Source organism: Hemicordylus capensis, chromosome 2 (assembly GCF_027244095.1).
Source record: "Hemicordylus capensis ecotype Gifberg chromosome 2, rHemCap1.1.pri, whole genome shotgun sequence".
NCBI classification, from domain to species: domain Eukaryota; kingdom Metazoa; phylum Chordata; class Lepidosauria; order Squamata; family Cordylidae; genus Hemicordylus; species Hemicordylus capensis.
This window is the reverse complement of record NC_069658.1, coordinates 191,361,511-191,388,819: the sequence shown is the minus strand read 5'-3', so window position 1 is coordinate 191,388,819 and position 27,309 is coordinate 191,361,511. Positions and strand designations below refer to the sequence as shown.

Here is a 27,309-nt window from a genome sequence, read left to right as displayed (position 1 = left end):
CTCTGCATGCGAGCACCTCTCTCCTTCTGTTAATTGATCAGCGCATCAAGCGGAGGACGTGTGCCGGCGGTAAGGAGGTATTGGCAGCTGGGTGGGCGGCCGGTTGGTCGGCGGCGGAAGCTGCGGGGGCAAGTGGCTGGGCCAATTTGGCCCTTAATGGGGGGGGTCAGCTGGGAGGGAGGGAGGGAGGGAGGGGGAATAGCAGCGGGGGGACAGGAGAGCCGTTACTAGGGCCCGTTGTTCAACGGGCCAAAATTCACTAGTGTTCATAACATAAGCACAGAAGATCAACTTGGTAGCCTTAGGAACAAACTAGACACAATATCCATCATCCCACCCCACTTTTTAAAAAAGCAGTCCCAGGGCTCCGGCAATTCAGATTGGGACTGCAGAATGGAAGGAAGGGGTGTTTTTTTTTAACCCTTTGATACGTTTGCAGCCCCAATCCAGTCATAAGACCCCACAGCTATTTGCTCTGGGAGGAAAATTCCCACAGGCACCAACTGATCCAGTAGGTGGATCATACCTACATACATATTTGCAATGCCTAACCGCAAAAGTCACGTGTTTCTCCATTGTTTATTCTTGTGCACAAAACAGCAGTCTCCAATTCAGTGCCTTTGACAGGGTGTCAGGGATTCAGTTTAAGAGATTAGAGTTATCAACTTCGACATGTTTGTTTATAAGTGTAGATTTTATTTTAAAAACGCATTTGAATGCACTATAGTTGAAACATAAAAACATCTGATATAAGCACATTGTTTTCCATTGTAGTTTTGGAAAACAAAGCTACAATGGAAAAAACATCATCAGTCATGATATCTAACTGGACCATCTTCAAAGAAAGGGTACTGCTTGCTGCATTTCTGTTACTGGGGGAAGGCCTTCTTGTGTGCTTCCCAGAGGCAACCGGCTGCCTGCTTTTGGAAACTGGATGATGGACTGGATAGATGGCTGATATAATCCATCAAGGCTGCTCTTGTGTTTTATTTCTCTCTCAACCTAGCTTATCTTGCAAGGTTGTTGTAAGGAATAAAATGGAATAACCTCATGTACACTGCCTTAAGCCACCTAATGGTGCAGTGGGGAAATAATTCACCTAGAGAGCCAGAGGTTGCCAGTTCGAATCCCTGCTGCTATGTTTTACAGACTATGGGAAACACCTATATCGAGCAGCAGCAATATAGGAAGATGCTGAAAGGCATCATCTCATATTGCGCAGGAGGAGGCAATGGCAAACCCCTCCTGTATTCTACCAAAGAAAAGCACAGGGCTCTGTGGGTGCCAGGAGTTGACACTGACTCAACTGTGCAACTTTACCCTGCCTTAAGCAGCTTGAAAGAAAGGGGAGATCTCAATATAATAAAACTATTGTAGGGATGAAATGTTTAGCCTAATTGGTTGGATTCATCTATGAAAAGTATCCCACTTAAACTGAGCAACACATTTTCTACAAAGAACTTTAGTACAAACAGATTGTGGCCACCGTCTCAGAAGAACCAGTATGCTCCCCCTGCCCTGCCAAAAAAATCATGCAAATATATGAAGATTTACAACTCATACAACTGACTAGGAGTCTTCAACTTGGAATACAGCCCTATTTTAAGTAGTAGGGCTTCTCAAAGGAACTTACAGTTAACACCCCCAAATCAATGGGTTGGTTTTGGGGTTTTTTTTAAGAGTCTGCAGTCATAAAACAGGGGATACCAACACTACAAGAGCATATATATTTATTATTTATTTATTTTATTTAAAATATGTCTATACCGCCCAAAACATGCGTCTCTGGGCAGCTTAGAGTAAGCTGCCCCCTTTGCTATGGGTCCCCAAAAGATGCCTTAAAAAACTGCTGCTCCAAACAAGATTCTCTGCACTGTCATGAAGTCACAATTCCCAAGATTCTCTGAAGGAAGCCATGGCAGTTGCAGCAATTTACATTGTGACATTGATGTGCCTTCCAAAGTCCATCTGTGTTCTCATTCTTAGAGAAACTGGCAGCTGCTGCTAAGGATTCCCAGGAATTGTTTTTGGTTCATCCTCCTGTATTTGAAGCACATCTTATATCCTCTCATGATCTGACGAATGCTGGGAAAATACAAGTCTGATTGGCAACAGATTTATTGAAGCACTAGACTTCAGGGTTTCAAGTGAGTGGGTTATAGGGTCCTCGACTGTTGTAGACCCAGTTAACAGGCTGGAAATGCATAGGGGGAAATGGTATGCCAGAGCTGGCAAGGAGAATTAGTGTATATACAGGAGATGAGAAAATTGAGTCAAAGTGCTCAGGGGGAAGGGACAGATATTCCCCATGAGGTTTGTAGTGTGGGTATATATATACATCCATGTGCAGAAGTTCTTTAGTTTTTATAACTCTCAGTTTTTAGCTTTTAAACTAATTTTTAATTTGAAACTTAATACTGATTGTGGTTTCTAGCCTGATTTTCAACTTGTTTACTTAATCTGGTTAATTTTATTACTTTTATTTTACATTGTATCTACTTTATTGTTGGGAACTGCCCCGAGCAGTAGTGTACTGGAGGGATGGGGTATAAATATTTTAAATAAATAAAATCTATGGGGGAGACCCCCTTTTAGAGGAATGGGGGAGGGAGAGACCATTTCATAACATAAAACACACAATGCCTGAAACTCTAGCAGTACATGTTTCTCTGTCTTCCTTTTCTGAGTTGGATGATTGGGTTTTAGACAAATTTCACCCTCAAATCAGGAGGACTTTATTTCAGGATGTGGAAAACACAACTTTCATCTCCCTGCCTGGGTTTCAAAATTGCTGAAGAGGAAGTGTCAATTACTTGGGGATTTTTGAAGAAGATAAATTGCAACATTCGAGCTGCTTTGCCTCTAAATGTAACCAGGATTCATAGTTCTAATAAATTACGCTTTTCAACCCACCAAAAAATGAGTGCAGAGAAAAAGCCGGAGACAGAACGTGGTGGTGCTGTGTCAGAAGAGCAGAGCAGCTGCTTGTGCTGCGTGTGTGCCACCTAGTGGAGAGAGAGAGTTCAGCAGCTTTGCATTACTGGCCCATCTCAACCATCTCCTTCCCTAAGTCACCCAGGATCACAGCTGAGCTGACAGTTTCTAAATGAGACCAAACTACCAATCACTGGCAGCACAAGATTAATGGCCGTTTCATTACTTCCCAATCCATAGAGTGCCAATATTAGCACCATCCTTTAAAACAAAAAAAGAGGAAATATTTGACTGAGGAAGAAATTGCTGCCAGTGATAGCAGGGGAGCGCTCTCCATGGAAATGAAGACAAAGAGCAATTAAAGCAGCGCCTCCATGCAAATCAAGATCTAAATTCCCCATGACATGCAAGCTGAAGCGAGATAAAGTTAGCAACCCTCTCTGCTGAGGCTGAACAATCCTTGCTACTCATGAGTAGTCAGGTCTTTTATTATTTCAAGTGGGAATTGCATCTTTGGAGATGTCCAAGAAGCGTTACAGCTATGCTAAGCTACCCGTGAGTCAAGTCCCTTATTCCCTATCCTGCAAATTGATATTAGGTACCAGCACCAATGCAGATCTGCTTATTCCAAGCAAGAGCTGCAGAAATCAGAGGGCTCTATTCTGAAACTATATGTGAAGGCTACAGATTCCATAATGGAGCTGGAAAAGCCTGAACACTCTTCTAGGTCCCAGAGCATTTCCTATGAAACACCAGAAGCACGCTTGGGATTAGAGATCTCAGTTTCCCATGCCCCTCTCAGGGAAGATCAGCACATCCCCACCCCGTGTCTACTCTTCACTGCACATATGCACCCACACACATGCCCCTCCACTGGGAAGTAATGCAACATGGCAATGTGCAGTCAAGTCAGGAGAGGGTGCAGGTTGAAGAGATGTCTTTAGACCTCAGCATGCTCCTTGATATCACTGGGAGTGTACCTAGGCCTAGAGAAGCCCTACCCACCCAGAATTGGCCTATTAAAATATTTAGATGGCTCCCAAATTAACCTGGTTCAGTTCCAAATTGGGTGCACTGAGTTATCCCCCCATCACGATTCTAAAACAGGTAATTAAAATCTCTAAGCTTGCCTGATAAGAGGCTCACAATCCGAGGCTACTTTAATATTCCATAGCCTACAGAAGAAGAGAGTCTGTTTTCTTGGAGAATCACATTCCAAACGACAAACAGACAATTGCTCCAGAGCCCAATGGTCAAACTGCAGCTGCTTGCCTGTATGAACAAGGGGACCTAGGTTGGAGGAATGCAGTTTGACTGCAGAGCCAGGAATGATGCAGCCTGATTTCATCATCCCCCCTTCTCTCTCTCTTCTCATAGTTCCAAGGCAGGGGAGGAAACACTAAGGAGCTGACGAGAGAGCAGCTTCTTGAGGGCAGGCAGGTAGAAGATATCCTTCTTTGTCCTATCCGCAACCTAACTGTGTCCATCAGATTCCCAAGGTTTCCTTTTCATAGGTCATTTTTGTGAAAGCAAGCTTCAATGTATGAACACAAAGGCTCCAAGGAGAGGTGTAGTCCAGTGTTAGAGAGAGGGAGGGCTATTCACTCAACAGCTCCCTGGCTCTACCTGTTGATCATAGTTCCAGCTCACCTGCCCAATGTCCTCTCATGGCCTATTCTCCACTTCTGTATTCTGCACCTGCGATGTGAGTGTCAGGAAATGGCATCAGGCATGACACACTGCATCCTGAGGATGTCTGCTTTTTAGTTCGAGCCCTTAGGGCCATCATAAAAAAAACCTGAAAAGGCAAATACTTGTGGAATTCAGAAGCTTTGGGGGAGGTGAGAACTGGCAAACTGGGAGGGATTCAGCGCTCCTGCTCACACTGAGCAGAAGCGGAACAGATGTGTACAATAAGTTAATGTGTGCGATCAGCATCATTTCTATAGGTAGCAGAATTCAGATCCACCTTGGGGAACATGTGGAGTTAGGGGTTCAGAGTCAGACCACTCGTCCACCTACCCCACTACTGTTTACTTCAAGTTGAGCTATTCTCAAAGTCTTGGGGAGGGAGTGGTCTTTCCTAGTCAGGCTAACCAGAATTCCTTTTTACTAGAGATATTGGGAGTGGGGGAGTCCATGGAAAGGACATGCTCCACCACTGAACTACTGCCCCTTGTAAATTTTAAGCATAAGATAATTCCAGACAGGAAGTTATTAGAGAGCTGAGCAAAGCAGTGAAGCCCCATCTATGAGCAACATAAACCCTTATTCACCATCTCTGGATACTACTCTATGTTCCAAGCTTCTCTCTCTAATCCTGGACAAAAGCAATGAGAAAAGGAAGCACCCTGACACACTCAAAGTATCAAGTTTCTGCATTTTCAGGATTAAAAGCCACAGAAATGCAGGACACAATAGTCCTAGCTAGCATTCCTAAGGGTAGGGTTAGATGACCCACAACATCCCTTCCAGGTCTATTAAGCAATGTCAAAGGCTAGGGTGGATGTCTAATACAGAAGGAGGAATAATCTCCATGTCTAATACAGAAGGAGGAATAATCTCCATGAAATCATTAGAGAGCAGGTATCCTTTCACAAAATACACACAGTGGAAGGCAAGTGGAGAGGGAAAGCCAGGCCTCAGCTGGTGCGATACAGCAGAAAGAAAGCTTAATCATATGGAATGAAGCAGAGAAAGGCCTTAAGTTGTAACAGATGGAAAATACCAGTCACTTCTCTGATCCTTTTGGGAACAAGAGTCCCAGCAACACTGCACTCTGCCTACAATGCCCAGAACACAATAAAACTTCTGCATTGCTTTGTTCCAGAGCAAAGACCCCAGAAGGCATGGGCTGAAGTCAGCTAAGGGCCCCTCTTTTGAAACGGGTCCAAACTCTTTCCAATTTCAAGAGCACACAAATGCACAGCAAGATGACAGAGTCTGGAGAAGAGCCTTTGAACCAAGCAAGCATCACAACAGTGTGGTCTCAGAACAACACAGTGTACTGCTCCTTGATTTAGTCACTAAGTAAGACATCACCAAGAAGGAATGGAGGAGAAGGGAGATCACAAACTTGCAATACCCACAGCAGACTGGGTCGATATCCCAAGGTGCCCTTCTTCTGCAAGCAGCCACATCAGAGGGAGCTTCCTGTTGACTTGGCCAAAAATGATATAATGCTTCTGGCACTGGCACCCGAGCATTCCAATACCCTCCTTCCCCTGCCTCTACAGAAGCAGAGAGCCAAAGGAGAAGACAACTGTGACAGCTGTAAAATGCGCAGAGAGCTGAAGAGTGTGGACAGAGCCAAGGTACTGTCTAGGGACAGGAACAAATAGCCATTCCAACAGATGTGAAAAAGGATGCGTGGGAAATGTCTTGTATACCCAGGAGTTATCACCAACCAGGACTGTGTTTGGCAGCGGGGAGGGTTATCTTTAAGGAGCAGGGAGGGTGCACTTACCCCTGCTTCCACTTTTGGTACTACGCTGACTGGGGCAGCAACAAGGTATGCTGCCACCCTGCACCAGCGATTTTGGCAAACAGCGCCGGTGGGAGGGGATAAGGGCATTCTCTCTGCTTCTCTAAAATGATTTTTAAAAACCTGCCGCCAGACCTCCGAACTGGTTCTGTAAAAGGACCACCAAACTGGTTCGTGTACATCCCTACCTCATATTTCAAGTAGGGTAATAAGGAGACTCCTTTCTCAACACCATATGAGATGCACCAACTGGGGGAGCGAGGAGGTCTGCTGCCCAACATCAACTGCCCAGCATCTTCCAGTAATCCTCTCTACCCATGCAGGGTATCCAGTAATCTAGCTATCCATTTAGTTTGGGTTTCAGCACTGAGTTGTCTTCAGCCAATATGTACCTCTTCAAAGGAGAACCCAAAGTTCCCAGGCTTGCCTAGAATGTGAAAAAAGGGACGCTAAAATTCCCTTTTTGATTTATATTTGGGGATTGCCTCCACCAGAGAATCCCAACTGTTTTAGTTTCTTGGTTTAAATTTGTTACATTTGCTGCTCAGGAGGTATTCAGACAGAAGCTTCTCTCATCGAAGGGAAAGACTTCTTGTCAGTCCCTGCATCCTCCCTCGGGAGCGGGAGGAAGAGTACAACCATGTAAAACCCTTGCTTGACTCACCTCTTCCAAAAGTACCCAGGTCTCCTCCTGCCTTGGCTGAGCTGCAGTCGCTGAACTGCGATGCCAGGGATTCAAAATCTTCCTCCCCGGATTTAATTTTCTGAATGTAGCCTGTTGACAAGAGAAGAATTTAGAAGAGTCATGACAACAGAGCCAGGAATCTGAGAGCTCTAGCAGAGACAGATAGTTGGAAGACATTTTAGGTTACACATACACAGGAATTTTGGGTTGTATATGGCTAAAATGGAGACCTAAAAGGCACATGAGCAGTGCTACCCAGGTTAAGGAACCTACGTGGGTAGGGCTAAATGTGTGCTCCGCCGGGATCGAGCCCAATTCCAGCACTGCCCTCATGCTAAGCCCAACTTTTAACCCTGGCCTTTAGCTAGGGTTAAGGGCGCGAGTGTATCCTTAACCCTGATGCTGGGGTCATGTTTCTCCATGGGCTGCATACAGCCAGAGCATACACCGAGCAAGAGCACCCGGCTGAGGGATGATCCCTCAACACACCATGCTTGTGGTGGTGCACTGTGGGATATCCAGAGGCCAGGACGCATTGTCCTGGCCTCTCAAGATCTGTACTGCTCCAAGAAGCATGTGGGAGCATAGTTAGCGTGTTCCCACCAACATGGAAGAATCATCCGGGGCGGCAGGGGGGAGCGAAGTTCGACGTAGCCTTTCCCCTGCCTGCCCACCCTCCCCACCTCCTGGTCGTGTAAACAGCCTTCTAGTTTTCACAGATACAGTAAATCGGTTTCTAGGCTATATCCACTGCCATCATTTATTTCAGTAATTCTATAATGTCTATTGCCCTCGACAGCAGAGGAATGCTATAGGTAAAAGGTGTGTGACTTTACTATAGAAAGTCCGAATATTTTTAAAATTTTATGTTTCATAAAGACAGACAAAATGAATACAACCAGTGTATCCTTTCCAAGAAACACAGAGGTGTTTTTTGCTTTAGATTGTGAGCCCTTTGAGGGACAGGGATCCATTTTATTTATTTCTCTATATAAACTGCTTTGGAAACTTTTGTTGAAAAGCGGTATATAAATATTTGTTGTTGTTGTTGTTGAAGTTCACTATCTTACAGACCAAGTGTCTCTTTGTCAGCTACTCCCTCAGCAGTGAGCTTCCAACTGACTCTACTTCGTAGGCTTCAAGATCCATGGAACTCTCCCTACCAATCCCAGAACCTAGCAACAGTTGCCATGTTTACCTCACTAACCCCTAGACCAGGCAAGATATAAATGCATACACAATTCTTGACCAGTCGGTTATTCATAGGTGCTACTACTTCAGACTGCAGGTAGGGGCTCACATCACTAGTATGGAGAAGCATTCAAGTATCCTCCACATGGGAAGCTTGATATGTGACAGAAATGTTCTAGTCTATTTTCCTCCTCAGCAGTGCTCCCTCTCTAAAATGATTTTTAAAAACCTGCCGCCAGACCAATTTATTTATTTATAATTTATTTCATCTGTGCACAGAATGAGGTGTGCGGTTTTTTTTGCGGTGGGGGGGGGCGTAGTATCAAGGCAGTGTGTGCACATGCACATTCAGAAGGGGGCCTTCCTGATTCAACCTGAGAGGGATCTAAAATTAATTGAGCGGACATAAAAAATGTGTGTCCGCACACACACACACACACACACACACACACACACACACACACACACGCCTTAGAGGGAACACTGCTCCCCAGCCTATCTGGAGGAAGTTGGTTTTGTTTTTTAAACAGAGGAACATTCAATCAAGACTTCTGGTCTTTCTGTAGTTGTACACATGAGAAAAGGCTTACCATCTAAGTGGGAACCTGATCATAGCTGTCAAGTGTACTCCAATCACACCAAGCCCCCTAAAAAAGCATTCATAAATGAACCTTCATAGACCAAGAATGCTTTGTTGACTTTTGTGCTCTGTCACCCAAACCAAGCCTCTGCAATGGGGTGGTCTTTATCTTGGACACAGAGCCGATTAAGTTGTATTACTTTGAAACATGAAGTGAAAAGGAACATTGGTACTCAGCATGGACATTTCTTCGTGCTGGCGTAACGGAGATCACCCATTATGGGTTATCCCCACACACATGGTCCAGAAGGCAGGATTGTGTAAATGAGGAAAACTTTCATAGACCCCTGGTGGGCAGTGCCCTCCAGTTCCCTTGAAAAACTCGAAGCATAAGCAAGCACCACACACAATACAGTAAAAGTCAAACATTAAACAAAGAGGACATGATCAGAAAGACGACAGGGAAGGGCGGAGCAGAGCTACACCTCTAAGGGTAGCCCAAGTGACAGACCAGCAGTATACCCAGAAAAAAACCACAGGAGGGCATGGGTGACCTCCATTTCACCAGCAAAGAAATCTTCAGGGAGCGTACTGACGTTCCTTTCTCTGCTGGTGTGGGTGGTCACCCATCATGGGTAAATACTGCAGCAACAGGGTGGAAACCGATTTCCCCAAGTCTACTGTTGGAGAAGCACCTGCTGAATAACCCTGCGGAAAATGCCATCCTCACTGCTGCAGCAATATCCAGTTTATAGTGCTTCAAGAACATGGATGGAGACTTCCACATGGCTGCCCTGCAAATCTCATCCAGAGGTGCGGTGGTAGAAAAAGCTGCTGAAGTAGCTGATCTCATAAAGTGCACTGTGACCCTGGAAGGAGGTGGCAAACGTTGCAATTCATACACTAAGGTACATGCCTTGACCCAGCGTCCTATAGTGGCGGCAGACACTCTTGCCCATAGTAGGTGGCTGGAATGAGACAGAGTCAGACTTGTGGAAAGCAGCAGAATGTTAGATGCAGATACGTAGTGCCTTCTGAACATCCAGCTTGTGCCACTATTGTTCCTTTGAATGGCTGGGTTGAGGGCTGAACAAGGGAAATATATCTCTTCTGACCTATTGAAAGTGGAATTTACCTTCAGGATGAATGATCAGGTATGAGCCTGAACACATCCTTGGAGAACATCCTTAACAGAGAGGACTTATAGCTCCGAAACCCATCTGGCCAATGTAACAACAACAAGGAAAGCAACTTTATGAGAAAGTAACCTAAGGAAGGCTTCACTCAGAGGTTCAAATGGAGACTGATGAAGAACCCTGAACACTGTGTGCAAATCCCATGTGGGAAAGCAGTGGCACACTGGTGGAGATAGATGTGTGGCACCCCAAGAATGTTTTGCAGTAAAGAGTGTCTAAGCATATTCCCTTGGGAAACATCTGAGCAAGCAAGTGGCTTGCCGTCATAAGGTGTTGGCCTTCAACCCCATGGAGAGACCTTCCTGGAGAAAAGTCAACAGCTCTTTCAGTTTACATGCATGGACTTGCAAGGAGCAGCGAAATGCTGATATGATAAAAGTCTTCCACCTAAGTGATAGAAACAGAGTTAGTAGAGGGTTTATGAGAAGCCAGAATGGTGTAGACTTCAGGCGACAGACCCTGGAGGCTCAGGCCATCCCTCTCAGCCTCCAGGCAGTCAATTTTATCCATGTTGGGTCTAGGTGAAATATCAATCCTCGAGACAGGAGATCTACCCTCTGCCGGAGGAACAGTGGGCCTTTCACAGTCATGACCATGACATCCAAGAACCAAGGCCTCCTGGGCCAAAAGAGAGCAATCAAGATTGCCCTTGTTACCTGCAATTTCCTGAGGCATCTGATTAGGAGTGGAACTGGAGGAAAGATGTAGAGAAGTGAAGGTGGCCAAGGCACGGACAGTGCATCCGATGCCTCTGCCCCTCATTCTGGAATTCAAGAGAATAGCAGCAGTTTTGTATTGGTGGGTGACGCAAACAGGTCCACGTGGTTACCCCAGAAGCTGCATTATCCAACAGAATACCACCGGATGAAGACTCCATTCTGCCAGATGAACTAATCTGCCTGAACGTTTGTAGTCCTTCTGACGTGGTGTGCCACTATCGATCCCAGATTTGCTTCCACCCACTGGAGCGGCTCTGAAGTTGGACATAGAGACCAAGATCTTATCCCTCACTGACATTTTATGTGGTCATGTTGTCCATGTGGATCATGACGTGGGAATCCCTGACAATGTCCTGAAATACAAGTAGGTCCGGGTGCACTGCCCTCCATTCTAGCCAATTTATACTGTGGCATTGTCAGTTGGCATCCACCTGCCCTGAGTGTGGAATTAGAGGCAGTGGGCTCCACAACCAGAGAGGATCACATCCATGGTCACCCTGATGCGGCTTGTCTCTGTGAACAGTTTGCCCCTGGACATGTTCACTGGTAGAATCCACCAACTGAAGGAGTGTCTTAGGGGCTCTTTGATGGTGATAGACAACTGACACAAGCAATGTCCATCTGATGTGGAAGCATGGAACCTGGTCCACAGAACTGAATCTATAACTGCGACCATCAGGCCCAGTAAATGTGCTAGATCAAAGCAGGTCCATTGATAGGCTCTGCAAGACTTCCTGAGCCAATCCCATCAGGACTCTCAGGTGGGCCCGAGGCAGAAAAAGCCAGTCCTTGGATGTGCTGATGGCCATGCCCAGGTGAACAATCTGCTGAGATGATATAAAGTGGCTCTTCTCCCAATTGACCAGAAACCCATGTGCCTTGAGGCATGATAGAGTCCTTGTCCAGCTGCCATGGACGACCTCATGCAGATCAAAAGATAGGTGAATCCCCTGGGAGGCAAAGGTGGTGCCAAGATTTTGGTAAATATTCTGGGTGCCAAGGATAGGCTGAAAGGCAGAGCTCTGTATTGGAAGTGATGGTTTGGGTAGGTGAACCAGAGAAGGTGTTGGCTGTCTGGGCAGATAGTTGCCTGTAGGTGTCCTTCAGGTCTATGGACACCAAGTAATCCTGAAGTACCTCTGCAACTGGTCATAAGGTTTCCATCCAAAATTTTATTTTCACTACGAATTGATTCAAACGTCAGATCCTGGAGGGATCCATCTTTCTCGGATAGTGTAGAATATGGAGCACATGCTCTTCCCCCTTTAGTCAGTGGGTACTGTTTCTAGAACCTCTGTTTGAATGAGATGCTGAATGGCTTGGAGTAGGCCTACTTGTTTTAAAAGACTGCAATCTTTGAGTGGGTAAGAATTTGTCCCTGGAAGGATGGCTAAGCTCTATTTTGTAACCTTCTGAGACCAGAGAATACCCATTGGTCTGAAGCTGAAGAATCCCAGATGTACCAGATGTCCATGATACAGCCTCCCACCTTTAGCGGTTGACCATCAGGACTGCTATCTGGGTCTCTTGGCGCAAGATGGAAAACTAGATCTGGGCTGGGGCTGAAACACCTGTCTGCCCTGATTGTGTGATCTGTTCCAGTACTGCCCGTTTCCTCTAGAAGCCTCTCTGGATGGCCGGAAGGCCTTGTAGGGTTGGCTAAGTTTACATGGACTTTGTATCTTCCCTTTTAAAGGAAGAGGTGAGCGCTTTCCTCTTGTCCCTTGTTTCAACTGAAATGTTTAAGTGCTTCATCCCCAAAGGGCTTGGAGCCCAAGTAAGGCACGGAGGTAAGGTTGGACTTAGAAGTGTTATCTACATACCAGTGTTTTAAACCAATTTTCCTCCTGACTATGATTTTGGCGCTTACAGCCCTGGTGGAAAGCCTAATATTGTCTAGGGTAGCATCAGCCATAAAGGTTGCCACTCTCTATAGCCTTAGTAGTCTACCACCTCAGACGCACAGGATCTGAGGGGTTAATTATTCAGTAGTTCATCAATCCATGAGAGAGCCGATGGACACCAAAGAGGCCATGGTATCTGCCTTAATTGCCCTGGACTCTGCCTCATGTGACCTGCATATAACTGCCTCGACCTGTTTATCTGTAGGTTATTTAAGGGTGGAATTCCCATCCTTCAGCACCACCGTTCCACTGCGAAGGGCTATGACGGGGCATCGGTAAGAGGAACTCCAATGAAGTCCAAAACCTCATCAGATAGGTTATACAACTTATTGGCTCTAGTATTAGGTCTCTTACTGAAAGTGGGCCTATGCCATTCCTGTTTAAGAGCATTTCTAAAGAAAGCCCTCAGACATGGGAACCTTCACCTTGGGGTATTTTGAAGTTGGTAGGTCCGGAGAACCCTTGGATTGGGTTCCTGGGATTCAGCCTGTAAGTCCTCCAACTCTGACGCTGAAATGGCCTGTGATATGGGGGACTGAAAACCTTGAAGGAAAGGTGTTGATTGGCCAAAGCAGTGAAGGCCTTATCCGAAATCTCTCCCTCCTCTGACTCAGATATTTCAGGCATAGAGTCTGGACAGGCACTAAAAGCATCTAGGTCCCCAGGTGGCAATTAGATGTCAGGAGATTCACCCCAACAGTTCAGAAGCATGGTGAAGGGAAGATATCCTCTTCTTATTGGCCATTTTCTTAATAGACTTTTAACGCTTTTCCCTAGGTGCTGGGGAGGAAGAGGAGACCTCTTGCGTTTACAGTGAGCCTTGTGTGCCTTATGGCTCTCCTGCACTGACTGGTAGACCAAATGCCTTATCTATTCCTGCCAGTCAAATGGGTTACCTGGCCTGGGGTGAGTGGGTGTAAAGGGCCTGCAGGAGGTGATGGCATAGATGCAGGGAGGGAGGGGTATTAGGCTCCAGACCCAACCCCCTCGTCTCACATGCCCAACATCTTGTGAGACGTACTCAGGGACATCTTCCCCACTTTCTGGGCACTCCATGTCATCTCTCACTGCCTTGGACTCCAGTTACAGCTGCAGCCTCAGTCGCCTGTGGTAGCAGGGTGGGTTGTTTAGGTGCTGGCCACGTGTTCTCCGTGGAGGACTGTAATGGTGGAGGGCACGGCTGCTTCAGAGAGGGGGCAACGAAACTATCAGGGAGAAATGCCTCACTGGAGACAGATTGGTAGTGGCAGTAGTACACCTCTACCAGATGTGGGCACTTGCTCAGCACACCCAGAGTTGTCCTCTGATATTGGGCGCTTCCTCTTTGGTAGGGCACTCCTCCTTGCACTATAGTTGGTTTGCCAACGGGCTTTGGTGGCTAGTATCATGCCAGGAGCCATGGCTACCACCCTCTGTATTCTCAGTGGTCGTGTTGGGGGGAAGCAGCTCAGGCCTAATGGAGCTTGCGGATCTCCCTCTAGAGGCTGAAGATGTAGAGGCCTGCATGACTGATGGGCAAGAAGAGCACCCTTACCTGTTTTACCCTAACTGCTAAAACTTTCATCCTTCCCTGCTCCGAAGCCATAGAAAGAAAAATGGAGAGGTGGGAAAGGATAGGAAGGACTGAAATACAAACATAAGTTTTTTTCCCCCAAGGAAGAAAAAAAGGAGAATACCAGAACACAGAAAAGGATAGTGCAGATGAGAAACAAAAACAGATGTGGGTCCAGAGAGCAAGGTAGGCCCTATGAAGCTTAAGAGCAAGTAGGTGCTATCGGAAGTGAGGACAGGACATGAACTGGAGGGAACCGCCCATGAGGGGGGTCTATTAAAGGTTCTCCTCATTCACATAATCTTGCCTTCTGGAGCATGTGAGTAGGGATAACCCATGACGGGTGACCTCCTACACCAGCAGAGAATGTTTTTCTTCCTGCCTCCCTGGAAAAATAGTTGCAGCACAAGGCCTACATTGGCCATAAGTGAGAAACTTATGCAAACAGATTTCTACAGGAGGCAACGGCCTTCCTTGGAAAATGGTAGCTGCATAAGCACCAACTTTCACTCTATTGAGGTACCCAAATAGACAAAGCAAACACTATGCCAGTACAATATCAGGAATCACCATTTGGAAATCATTAGAAATCATCCTCAATAAATTATCACTGTCCCTGTAGTGGAATCCAGTTTCTTCTACCCCCTATAAAGACCTGTTTAATTTTTTTTGTATTTATATTTTTATTAGTTTTCTGTATGCCAATGTGACTTCCAGTTCATCTTTCAACATAGTTATACTGTAACATCCATGTTTACTCTCATATAAATATTTTCTTCATATTTATATATCTAATTATATCCTAGTCCTTATTTTCATCACCATAATAATCCTTTAGTTTCATTACTAAAACGAATTCCCCAACTGTTATTTTTACATTTCAAGCCCCGTTGATAAATCCAAATTCACATTGTTTTTCATGTACCACAGAAAGGGTTTCCAATCTTCTAGAAAACTTTCTATAAAGCCATCTCAGACCTGTTTAATTTTCAGTGATGTGTGCAAGTATGAGTTAACTTAATGTTCTTTCATACCAAAGGGCTGTAAGACAAGCCCAGTTGTGGGTAGTTATGGAAACTCTCACCTGCAATGTGCAGTGGTAGAGCCCAGAGCAATGTTTATCACCTCAGTGAAAACTAAACTGAAGCAGAAGGCTAAACTGTTGTATGTTTCAGTTATGGGAGTTACAAACAGTTAGGGTTTGCAAGCTTATTTACTTACTACATTTATATCCCATGCTTCCTCCGAGTAGCCAAGAGCGGTACACATGGTTTATCCTCACAATCCTGTGAGCTGCGTTAAGCTGAGAAAGCAATGACTGGCCCAGCATCACCCAGTGAGTCTCACTGCTGAATGGGCATTTGAACCCGAGTCTCCTTGGTTCTAGTCCACTCTAACCACGCCACCACATTGGCTTCCCTTTTGAACAGGAGGTATAATTTTTGCTCAGTTCTGGTAGTTTGCTGTGCTTTAAGTTGCTTTTACCTTTATTTAGCATGCGTAGTATGATTTGACTAGCATTGATGAGGTTCTTTTGATTGTATTTCTATGTTTACATTCAGTGCCATTTGTGTTTTGTTACCTTTGGGTCCACTGGGATCTAAAGAGCTATTTTAGACATTACCCAAGAGCCCACATATGCCCACTGGGATGAGGTTCTGTGTTTTTTACTTTTCTTCGAAAAGCAGCAGCAGCACACCTCTGGTCCATATTTTCTAAAAGCAGTTTGCTCTGCAACCGGAGGAGCCACTGTACAAGAAGTACATGTCTCCTTGGAGTGCACAGAAGTAGTTGTGCAGTTCTTTAGCTCCTGGATCCTATATTTCCTACGCACAGCTTAGCATGAGTAAACTCACTGAAATTCTAGTCTACCAGCTCCCACTGGTACATTTGTGTGAACACAGAAGTTTGACTTTTGTTAAAACATTCTACCTATCAAATTTGTTTCCTGCCATTCATCCAAGGAACTCAGGGCAGTGTACAGTTTTATCCTTACAGTTAAGAGAACTTATGTTCAGATACAATGACTGGCTCGAGGTCATACAGAGCAGGATTTGAACCCAGGTCTCCCCAGTCCTAGACCAGGACTCTAGCTACTACATCACATTGGTTTAGTCAGACTTTAGGAACTGAGAAGTGGCTCCCTTTTCTGCACTCCAGCAGAATGCTTGCAGTCTTGCCCAGACCGCCAGCCATAGACACTCCATGGCAAGGGCTTGCTACTCAAGTGGACAAAGCTATGCTTCATCTGAGTGCACTAATTGATGCCAGCAAGTCTTGCCAGGCATCCTAGTACAGTGCAGGAGAGATGGCAAAGACACGCACAGGGAATCTTCCCAACGATCTGCAAGCATTCCCTTGGCACTAGTGAGTAGCAAGGTTACAGAGAGCATGTTAGAGCACAATTGGCAGAGTAACAGAAAGCATTGAATACTTCAAAGCAGCAGCAAACTAGTAACCAAGGTCTACAAGCTGGATTTCACAAACATCTATTCCAGAAGCCAAGCTGGAATAGCTCCCCCACTTCTTTCCTGCAGTTAGGAGTGTTTGCCCAGATCAGCATCACTTGAACAGAAAGCAAATGCCACCGTGATATTTTGTGTTTACTAAGAACACTTGTTTTGAAAGAGATGAGGCACTTAGTAACCATGTGCTTCAAGTGGATCACATGTGCAAGGACTCGGAAGCTACATGATATTTTTCCATAGCGTGTGGGACCAAGATCTAGGGTAGCCGGATATGAAGCTGCCTTATACAGAATGTCAGTCCACTGGTCCAAAGTCTCTGGCAGAGGTTTTTCCTAGCTCCAAACAATACTGGACAAAATACGGAAGTGACATTCTTTTGTACTTCATTAACTCCGGCTTTAAAATAAGGTTACACAGGCCTTAAAATGCCACTTTCTGGGAGGTGGCAGTCTATGGTACGTAGGACTTCAGCCACTTATATGGCTTGAGAGTTCAATACCCCATGTCTTGCACTGCTGCTGGAAAGTTACAGGAAGCTAGCACACATACTAGAACGTTGGTGGTGCTATGTGTTCTCGATAAGGCATAGCAGTCAGGAGGCAGGGAGGGGGACACGCATAGCTCAGCAATGGGGTCTTCTGCAGGCAAAGCATGTGTTCCAAGTACAACCCTTGGCTTTGCTGGTAAGAAACCCAAGAATCAGGGCTGGGAAAGACAGCTCTCTGCCCAAACACCCTGGGAGGAGGGAATATAGCGGGGATGCTTGTGAAATCTGCAGATGACACGAAACCAAGGGGAAGGGGATGACAGCTAACACCTTAGAAGACAGAATCAAGATTCAAACTGATATGGGCAGGTTCAAGCACTGGGCCAAAACTAACAAGATGAAGTTCAACAGAACTTCAGAAAGTCAACACAATGCACAAGTCCTGCATTTGGGTAGGGTCTGGAAACCAAGTCCCATAAGGAACTGTTAAAGACACTGAGTAAGTTTATCCTGGAGAAGATTAGGCAAAGGGGAGATATGATCTTCAGCTATCTGAAGAATGGTTACTTAGAAGGTGGTGCAGATTTCTTCTCAGTTGTTCCTGAGGGAGAGAATTTAAACCAACAGGTTTAAATTAAAAGGAAGCAGATTCAGGCTAGACACTAGAACTCTCTGACAATGGAGCAGTCTTGCCTTGTGCAGTGGTGGGCTGTCCTTCACTAGAGGTTTTCAAACAGAGGCTGGACAACTGTCTGTCAGGCATGATGTAGCAGTTTTCTGCCCTGGGGAGGGAACTGGACTAGCAGACCTCCCGTTTTAAGTCCCTTCTTATTTTAACATTCTATGATCTGGAGAACAGCTGTCAGTAAAGGCAGACAATACTGGGCTAGATGGTCTGACTTATATAAGGTAGATTCCTACAATGGTAAAAACTTATCCCATGATAAACAGTCTTGCAAACAAGTCCACAATAGCAACTAGCCCACAAATGTGTTTTGTTTTTGTTTTTTAAACTAGCACAGGCATGCATTTATGGCAACTCAGATCACCCCACAAAATGATTTTTAAAAATGCTTACTTGCCTGGTCACCTGCAACTGATGATTACTTGCCACAGGAGATCAGGCAAGTAGCCGTTTACAAGCCTGGATAAATGCTGCAAAAGAATTTCATATGCTCATAAGCCCTTGAACAACTCCCAACCCTCACAATGGTGTTTAACAAAAACAGTAATACTGGAGTTAAAATTCTCTAAACAAAAATGAGAGAGGTGATGATGATACGCCTGTCAAACTGATGCTTCCCAAGGGATCTATTTAAACAATTCTGGGCTATAATTATGTTCATCAGGTACGGTATGTCTGTTCATAGAAATTCAATGAGGCTCAGCTGTTTGATTGTGGCTAAGGTGGGCATTCATGCAATAAATTCTTTAGTGCTTTCTTTGTTTATAATTTCACTTGCTCATTTTTGGGAAGATAATAACAGACTGTTCTCACCAAGTCAACAGTATCAATCTCTCTTCATACCCTTATCGAGTCTAAATGCACACTGCCAATTTTAAATAATTATATGCACGTTCTTATGACCTTTACCGCAAATGGTGTCTATCAAGGACAGATGGAGGTGTTGACAGAAAATAGATTTCCCCCCACTCCTGATCATGGCATTTCATACTTGGGAGAATAGAAAAAAATAAATGATAATAAAAGTGACAAATGAATGAATTCCTAATGGGCTTTATCAACCCCACAGCAGGGTAGTTAAATGAAATAAGTTTTAATCACGTCTTTCCCTCTGTCCTTAAGGTGACACAAAAGATTGCTTTAACACAGAAATTATCTGATAGCAGGAGGACTTTCGTCTCAGGGGCTATCAAACCGGTACTATAATAGATTTTAAACATCACTTGAATATAAGAATTACATCTGGATCCCATACGGAAAAGATTAAAATGTCTCTCTCCATAACCGTATCAGATGACGGAGACCTTCTATTGCTGCACCCAACGACAACTTTTCATTTACTTGGCCTTCTATCGGAGAAAGATAACATGCACAGAAAAGCTGGTATCAGAACTTTAATTGAAGATGAGGTTCTGGGACATCAGTTGGCAGATAAGCATCCTTGTGGTCTGTGTTCACATTAAACTTCTAATGATCTTAAGCTACTGAAGTTTGTTCAGTAGAGAGGATGTGATGACAATATGTCCTTCCTTTACGAAAGCACAGCCTTATTCTATGCTTAAGGAGTTCAAGAAAATCCAAGTTCTACAACACCTCGACACTAGAACTGAAGCAGCCCTCTTTTGCGGGGTGGGTGGGTGGAGTTTTGATGAGCCTGAGTATACATTAGTTATAATTAATAATATCTGGCCTGAATGAAGCCATTTTAAAAAGTATAGTTCTATTTCCTGTGTATGTGTGAGGGTAAAAATAGTGTCTTACCAAGAATAGGGATGTGCGAACCGGTTCGAATTCGAACCAGGGTGGTTTGATGGTTCGAATTCGAACAAACCAGCCATCAGGTTCGAGCTGCAGGTTCAAATTCGAACCAAACTGGGGGTGGTTCAATTTGAACTGGTTCAAACTGGTACGGACCTCCAAAAATGGGTGGGGTGGTAGCTGGCACCCATGGGTACCTACCTTCCAAACCTCAAAGCAATCGGACATTCGTACAATTTTTTATGAATTTTTGAAATTTATTTTTATTTTTCTCTCATAGGGTATAATGGGACTCGAACCAGCCCATTATTCCTTATTGTGGAACACCCATGGGTGCCAACAACCACGCAAACCCCGAAGCAATCGGACACTCCTACGATTTTTTATGAATATTTGAAATATTTTTAATTATTTTTCTCAGAGGGTATAATGGGACCGAACCAGCCCATATCCCCTATTGTGGAGCACCTAGGGGCACAAAAGTGGGGTGGGTGGTAGACACCCAGGGGTGCCTACCACCCACAAAGCCCCAAGGCAATCGGACACTCCTCTGATTATTGGTGAATTTTAAAATTATTTTAGAATTCCTCATAGGGTATAATGAGGATTGCAGCAAATCTATAGCTTCATGTCAGGAGGAAAGGGGTGTTCTAGAGCGGAGTGTGGTGGGTGGTAGTGCCCAAGGAAGGCCAGGCAGCTAACAGAATTATTTGAAAGGAATTGGGCAAAAGGCTGATTTTTAAGTGATTTTTGAAGTTTATGTGTCTTTAAAGTTAGCAATGAGAGTGGATTCATGGTTTGTCATTGAAAATCTTATATGCTACCAAAGAATCTACACTCAGAACACTTCAGAAACAAAACCCAGTACCCCATGGGTTAGTAACCTATGGGGGTGGTTAGCACCCTCTGTTCACTATACCACCACTCACTCTGGGCCACCCCAGCACCCCACAAGTAGCGTTACAGTTTTTCACCATAGGGAAAAATGGAGGTTTCAGCAGCCCAACTGCACTTGGGGGGTGCTGGGGTGGCCCAGAGAGAGGGTGCCAACCACCCCCATGGGCTGCTAACCCATGGGGTACTGGGTTTTGTTCGAACTGAACCAGGGGGAGGTTCGAGCAAAACCAAAATCGAACCACGCCCTCATGGTTCGAACCTGGTTCGAATTTGAACCGAACTGGGCAAACCAGTTTTGTGCACATCCCTAACCAAGAAAGCAAAATCTAGTTTTCTCTGTCCGTCTTGTTTACACCAAATGACTATGACCATTCAGTCATAACCATTCAGTTTTAATGTAAACCGCCCTGAGCCTCTTGGAAGGGCGGTATAAAAGTTTTAATAAACAAACAAACAAACAAACAAACACTTTTAAAGTGTTGACTAGGATTACCATGGTTGACCGGACTACTTTGAGGAAATTAAGGTTATATATTTTGCCCTTTCTGGAATTGCTAATAATCCAAGACAGATTATTTAAATAGGCTCAGTTAACGTGGAAAATGAGACACTCACCTTACAATAAACTTCTGATTGTTTTTCCACAAGCTCTATCTCTTGCTATCATTATGACTTGCAAGCCCTTAACTGGTTTATGTAACAAGGGGCAGTGGGCTCTCTATGCTAAGCAAGGAGGCACCTTTTAAAGTGGTGATTCTCTTATATTTTGCAAGGGGAGAGCAACTGTACCTATTCAACCCCAGCACAGCATCCCTCCAACGGCTGTTGCTGGTGTCTACCTTAGGTTTCCTTTTAGACTGTGAGCCCTTTGGGGACAAGGAACCATCTTGTTTATTTTTCTACACAAACTGTGCTGAGCATTGTTGTTGGAAAGCAGATTATAAAATATTCATAGTAACTACCTCAAATCTCAAACATTTTTTCCTTTTGAAATATGGGACTGAAGTTAGCCAGTTCTTTTAGTAAGGCAAGACTTTGCTATCTAGTAGATTCCAGTTTTCTTTTGTATTCTTCTCAAAAATATTACAAAGGGAAGGGAGAGAAACTTTTGGTTCTTGGATCTAGCTTTGGAAATAGATGTGCTAAAAAAAAAACCTGCCACACATACATGGACCCTATCCCATGCGCCAAAACACAATTTAAAGATAGGTCATTATGGCTTAATTAAAAATGATCCAATTCTGGTTTTTAAAAACATCATTCACACATTGTAAGCCTCCTCCAGATTAGAATATGCATCTACTCACTTGCTTTGATACACTGCGATATAAACTATTGTTATAAGCAACATTTTATTTGTACAAGTTTAATAGATTTCCCAAAGACAATGACAATGACCTTTTCTTGGAATATGATGGAAAACAAAGAGGAAAGAATTGCCAGAGTGGTGACAGAGGGTCCCAGTTGTTATTACCTGCTAGTACAAGTGGCATTTGTTTGAATCCTTTTGAACTTTCTGGGAATACAAGTCATGAGATATAAAGGAAACTGCTGGTTAAGAACAACCTTGCTTGGATACAATTCCTAATAAGGACTCTTACAGCGCTTGGCCTAGCAGAGTTCCTTAACTGACAAGATTGGTGGGGTGGGGTTGGAGGTCAGAGAACAATCCTAACTGACGAACAGAAGGGAGCAGGGCATGCATTTAGAAAAAGTGTCCAAGAGCCCCCAGGGATGTTACAGGTCTCTGGCAAATACTCAGAATCCAATAGGTGTCAGTTCTACAGCAGAACGGAAGTTCAGACTATCTCCGATATGCCCTTTGCGTTGATCTACCACAAAAACAGAGTAAGGCTGGGCAGGAAGCAAAATGGTGACAAGATCTCTGCAGATTCTTGTACTTCTGGTTCTCATTTGTGCAATACAAGCTCTGCCCATTTATGGGCAGAAAATAGTTAAGAGGGACAGCCAGCAAAGTGCTATTACTTTTCTTGTGCACAACATTTGTATTACAGAATCCCCTGGCACACTTATGACAATCAGGAATTATGACAATCAAGAAATTCACCTCAAGCATTTAAATTACATCTTGCTACAATTCTGCATGATATCCAATTACAAATTCCTTCTTCTAGAATGAGAGGGGAAGGAGGCGAAGGATTCATTTGTATTGCCTTCACTGGCAACTGACAGGTACATTGGGAGAAGACTGTGGGACTACTGGAAGGAAAATGTGCTGAAGACCAAATATTTGGGTCACCGGAAGTTGCTCCCAAATGCATACACGCTTCATTTTCTGAGCCTTTGGAAGGTACGAGGGTAGGTGTGGGGGGAGGTCTCAAACAAGGGCTCCCAGCAACTATGCTCAAGCATCTTGCCTCTTGCGCTATGCCAACCCCCAGGTCTGGCAGAGACTGAGCTTTCTGCTTCAAAGGCACCACTGAGGCTGTAGTACTGGCCCAACCAGCCGAGTACTCAACCAGCTAAACCCGCCCCCCTCCACCAAGGACCAATCTCTGTCCACCAGGTGCTGTTAAGCTCCAGCCTCCAAATTTACTCTTCAGTTTGAGCAACTTCTCTCACCAGAGAAGACCTTGCCTGGTGAAGCACCTGCTTCCAGAACCACCCACCCACCGCTTGCCTCTCTTGGGCTATGTTACCTGCCTCTAGCCCCTTTGTTTCCTACCTCTTAAATTTGTCCTGTGTCTGCTCTAGACCACCTTACTCACTTGTGGCCCTTCAGGGGACCACCAGTATTCCGCATGAGCTCTGAAACCAGACTGATTTATCTTTCATCTTATCCACTTTGTATCATGGTGGCTAGCAAAATACTGACAACACTACTGCAATCATTAAACACATAAAGCAACACACAAGAATCAAACGACAGCAGCCAAGAACACTGTAAAACCACTAAAAACCAGCTGATTACAACCATTAAGCAAAAACAAGGCTGCTGTTCTAAAACCCCCAAGAGAACAGGACAGACTTTGCCTAGTGCTGGGTGGGGGTGGGGTTGCAAAAATGCTAGGCATATATATCTTGGGCTGAAATCGAAGTTTGGGCACTACTGGAAAAAAAGTCTTTTCCCCAGTTGCCACCAATTTCACCTCCAAGGCCATGGGCACTCAGAGAAGGGACTCAGAAGAAGCCCTCAACTGTCAAACAGTTTATCTATTTGGGGGCTGTTCGCACTGGGCTCTGACACCCTGAGCAGAACCCATTGGGGCCTTTTAATACAGCTCTCTGCAATCATGAGGGTTGGAGAAGTGTACCTTATAAAGTTAAAAGTCTCAGAAAGATCCATCAGCCAAGCATGATTTCTCCCTTACAACCCCTAAACCAACCTTCCCTCCATCTATATTGCAAGCTTGTACTTGGGGAATGAGGACTCTTTGCTTTTTAGCCACTCCTCTGTGAAGCAGCAATTTCACCTGACAAAAATCGAAGACATATTGCTTAGCTATGTGGTTTTAGTGAACCATTTTTCAGTGTTCAAAGAAAAGGGGAGAAGACTGCCACAATGCCATTCAGTTATCCCCTTGCACATATGGAAATACTGACAAGCTGCAATCTTTCTAAAGATCAAAAGTTTATGATAAAGTATACCCACGCCACAAGAGATAAAGGGTACTTCATATGCCGCACCTTTAAAAAAAATGATTTCAAAAGGCGTCTGTGGATGGAAGTTTTTAAAAGGTAGAATTCTGTGCTTTTAAAAAACATATCAAATACAAAGCTTAGAAGTTGTAAAGTAGCGCACCTATGAGCAGAGCTGCTTGTATGCCAGAATTCTGCGTGTGCGCAAAAAAAGTCATGGAACTCAGTTTCCTAGGCATCTCAGCAATCTTTAAAGTGTAGATGTGTCTGAAAATGAGGGTGATGCCTGGTGAACTCTCCAAAAGCAAAGAAGTTGCTGAACAGGTTTTCGGGGGTCGGGGTAAAGTTTCCAGACTTTATATAGTTGCTTGCACCTTCTGCTATGCAAGCAGAACACAGTATTACATTTGCTGTATATTACGTCTGCTGTAATCTATTGCAGAATTAGGCAAGTTTATTTTGATTTGCATAACTTATATGGATTGTAGAACTCTCGCTTTTCTTTTCACAAAGATTTAAGTTAACTTGGTGGAAGGTTTCCGTTCTTTTTCAGCTGCACCACTTCAGCCCTTCAGCTATTGGACTACAACTCCCATCATCCCTGGCTATTCGCCACTGGGGCATGGATGAACAAAGTTGTATTCAAACAGCTGGAGGGCTAAAGCTGTAATGCCCTGACAAGGTATGCATCAGTGCCTGCAGGATTCCACAGAAAATGCAAGCTTCTTCGAAGAGTAGCTTTAGCATTACCACCAAGCACCAACAAAATGCACTGACACTTCCTCATTCAGCTGGCTGAGCTTCTTGTAATGCTTATAAGGCAACACAAGCATTGCAACTAGAGCAAATCTATTTAACACAATATGTTCCTTTGAACTGGTTGCTATAACAATTTAAAGATTTGTTTGTGACTTAGAACCTTTACCTACAGCCCAATCCTAGAAAGTCAACCCCACAGAGTACCATGAAAACTTTCTTTCAGACAAGTGTGCACTAGTTTGCTGCTCCAGAAGCAAAATGTAATCCATATATGCTATAATGCTGCACTACAGAATTATAACTATTTGACTAAATCCTATATTCCTACTAAATATTCAGAGCTGTCTTTGTATATGATTACTGCAGCCAGGATTGTATATGCTGCTAAATGGAGACAACAAATAAGCCCGACAATAGATGAGTGGTTATTAAAATTATGGGAATATGCCTCAATGGCTAAGGTTACTGCTTATTTACGGAATATTTCAGATGCAACATTTATTTCTATTTGGGAGCCTTTCATAATTTACAATTTAGCATGGGGTCAACACCTTCATCCAAGATTTGGTTTTTCTTCTAGAATATGCAGTTAATTAAAGTGGTATTTCTGTGGTGTTTTTTTTTTTTAAATATTTGTTTTTACAATTCTTGGCAAGGGCGGTTTCATGTGGGTGGGTGTTTTTTGAAAGGTGGAGAACAGAGGGCTGTTAAACCTCCTGACTGATGTATGTTGTTATGAGATGTTTAAGAACTGCTAATTGTAAAGTTACTTTTATCTTTTTTCTTTCTTTCTACGGTTCTTTTCTATTTCTGTTACCTTGTTGAAATACAAAAATATAATTAAAAAAGAGTTATATCTATTTAGGAGACAAGGGATGTCAGGGAGGCATCATGAAATTAATGAATTATGGTTTGAATTTCTTACTGTCCTTGCAAGTGGAAATACATGTCCTAAAGTTTCCAGAAGCAAGGGCTAATAGTTACAGCCAGAAAAGCATTTCTCCATGAGGTGAAATTAGGTTTTTCATATTGAGTTGGCAGAGTATGAGTGTGTGGCCCTATGCAAAAAAATGCCGCCCCCACCCCTGCCACAACACCTCCCCATAGAAAGCTAGTACCATTGAGGAGGAGGTATTAAACCTAGCCTTATCCCAAACATGTTTGCTTTTCAATGTGCAGGGAATCTTGTAAGGGAACAACTTGAGCTTGTACTCAAGGTAAAAGAAATCAAGTTTAACAACTGATTTCTGTTAAATCAATTTATTTCAATAACACATGCTTAATTCTCTCCCACAGAGATCTGTGGGACCACAAGAGTAATTCATCCAATTTCAGAGGGAGTGTGTTCAACATAAACAAGGCTCCAAATCAACGCCACGTGCCACTCTTGTGGGCTGAAGTATGGGAGGCTTGGCTCAGCAGCTGTAACTCTTGTCCTCCCTGCTGTGTGCTGGTAACATGCAAAGGTTGGCACCAAGCTAATCCCATGCCTCTATCACCTCAAGCAACCTGGAAGAGATTTTACCAAAAGCCCCAGGGGCTTTGTTTGCCAACATAAGCATGCCTACTTTCACCAGGAACGCCACCCTCACCCCCTCCACTGCCAAACACATCATCATGCAATACAATCATTCTCCATCCTGATGCTGGGTTTCCAACCCAATTCTCCCCTTCCCAAATAAGAACTTTTACTTAAGAACTTCTACAAACTTCCCAAATAAGAACTGCCCCATACCAGCTTCCTTTGTAGCAGCACCAAGATGCTCTGTCAATCCCTGATGAATGTGCAGATACCCCATACCATTTGCATGCTTTGTCATCTTTGACTATTTAAAGCTTTGCTAGAGAGGTCCCAAGAGGTAATGTAATTGTATCTAATATGAGTGCAACTCATAATGCAACTGAAAGGCACATGGGAGGAATGGGTGGGGTGGGGGAGATAGAAACTCTGCCCACTGAATCCTGGCAGCTGATTTGCAATCAATTTTGCACAGCAATCGATAGAGGTTTCTACCTCTCTCCAAGAGAGATGGCATTGATGAGCAGTAGATGGCTGTAGCACAAGGCTAAGGTACGAATCAGGAACTCCTGGTTACATAGGAAATTGTCATATACTGAGTCAGACCTTTGGTCTATCTAGCCCAGTATTGTCTTCACAGACTGGCAGCGGCTTCTCCAAGGTTGCAGGCAGGAATCTCTCTCAGCCCTATCTTGGAGAAGCCAGGGGGGAACCTGGAACCTTCTGCTCTTCCCAGAGCGGCTTCATCCTCTGAGGGGAAGATCTTGCAGTGCTCACACATCAAGTCTCCCATTCATATGCAACCAGGGCAGACCCTGCTTAGCTATGGGGACAAGTCATGCTTGCTACCACAAGACCAGCTTTCCTCTCCTGAGGAGAGGTTCAAATCTC

General features: G+C 44.3%; 1 protein-coding gene and 1 long non-coding RNA gene across 2 annotated transcripts in view; one reads left to right on the top strand and one right to left on the bottom strand.

Moving 5' to 3' along the window:
• Positions 1–27,309, bottom strand: part of PIN1 (peptidylprolyl cis/trans isomerase, NIMA-interacting 1) — a 55,162-nt gene that overhangs the window by 5,587 nt on the left and 22,266 nt on the right. The window contains exon 3 of the mRNA XM_053297768.1: positions 7,083–7,193. Coding sequence (XP_053153743.1) covers positions 7,083–7,193 — 111 coding nt within the window. The remainder of the gene's footprint in view (positions 1–7,082; positions 7,194–27,309) is intronic.
• On the top strand, positions 1,964–19,496 carry LOC128345588 (uncharacterized). Its single transcript, XR_008316528.1, has 4 exons — positions 1,964–2,147; positions 13,471–13,599; positions 14,350–14,431; positions 19,008–19,496. It is a non-coding gene; the product is annotated as an uncharacterized LOC128345588 (long non-coding RNA).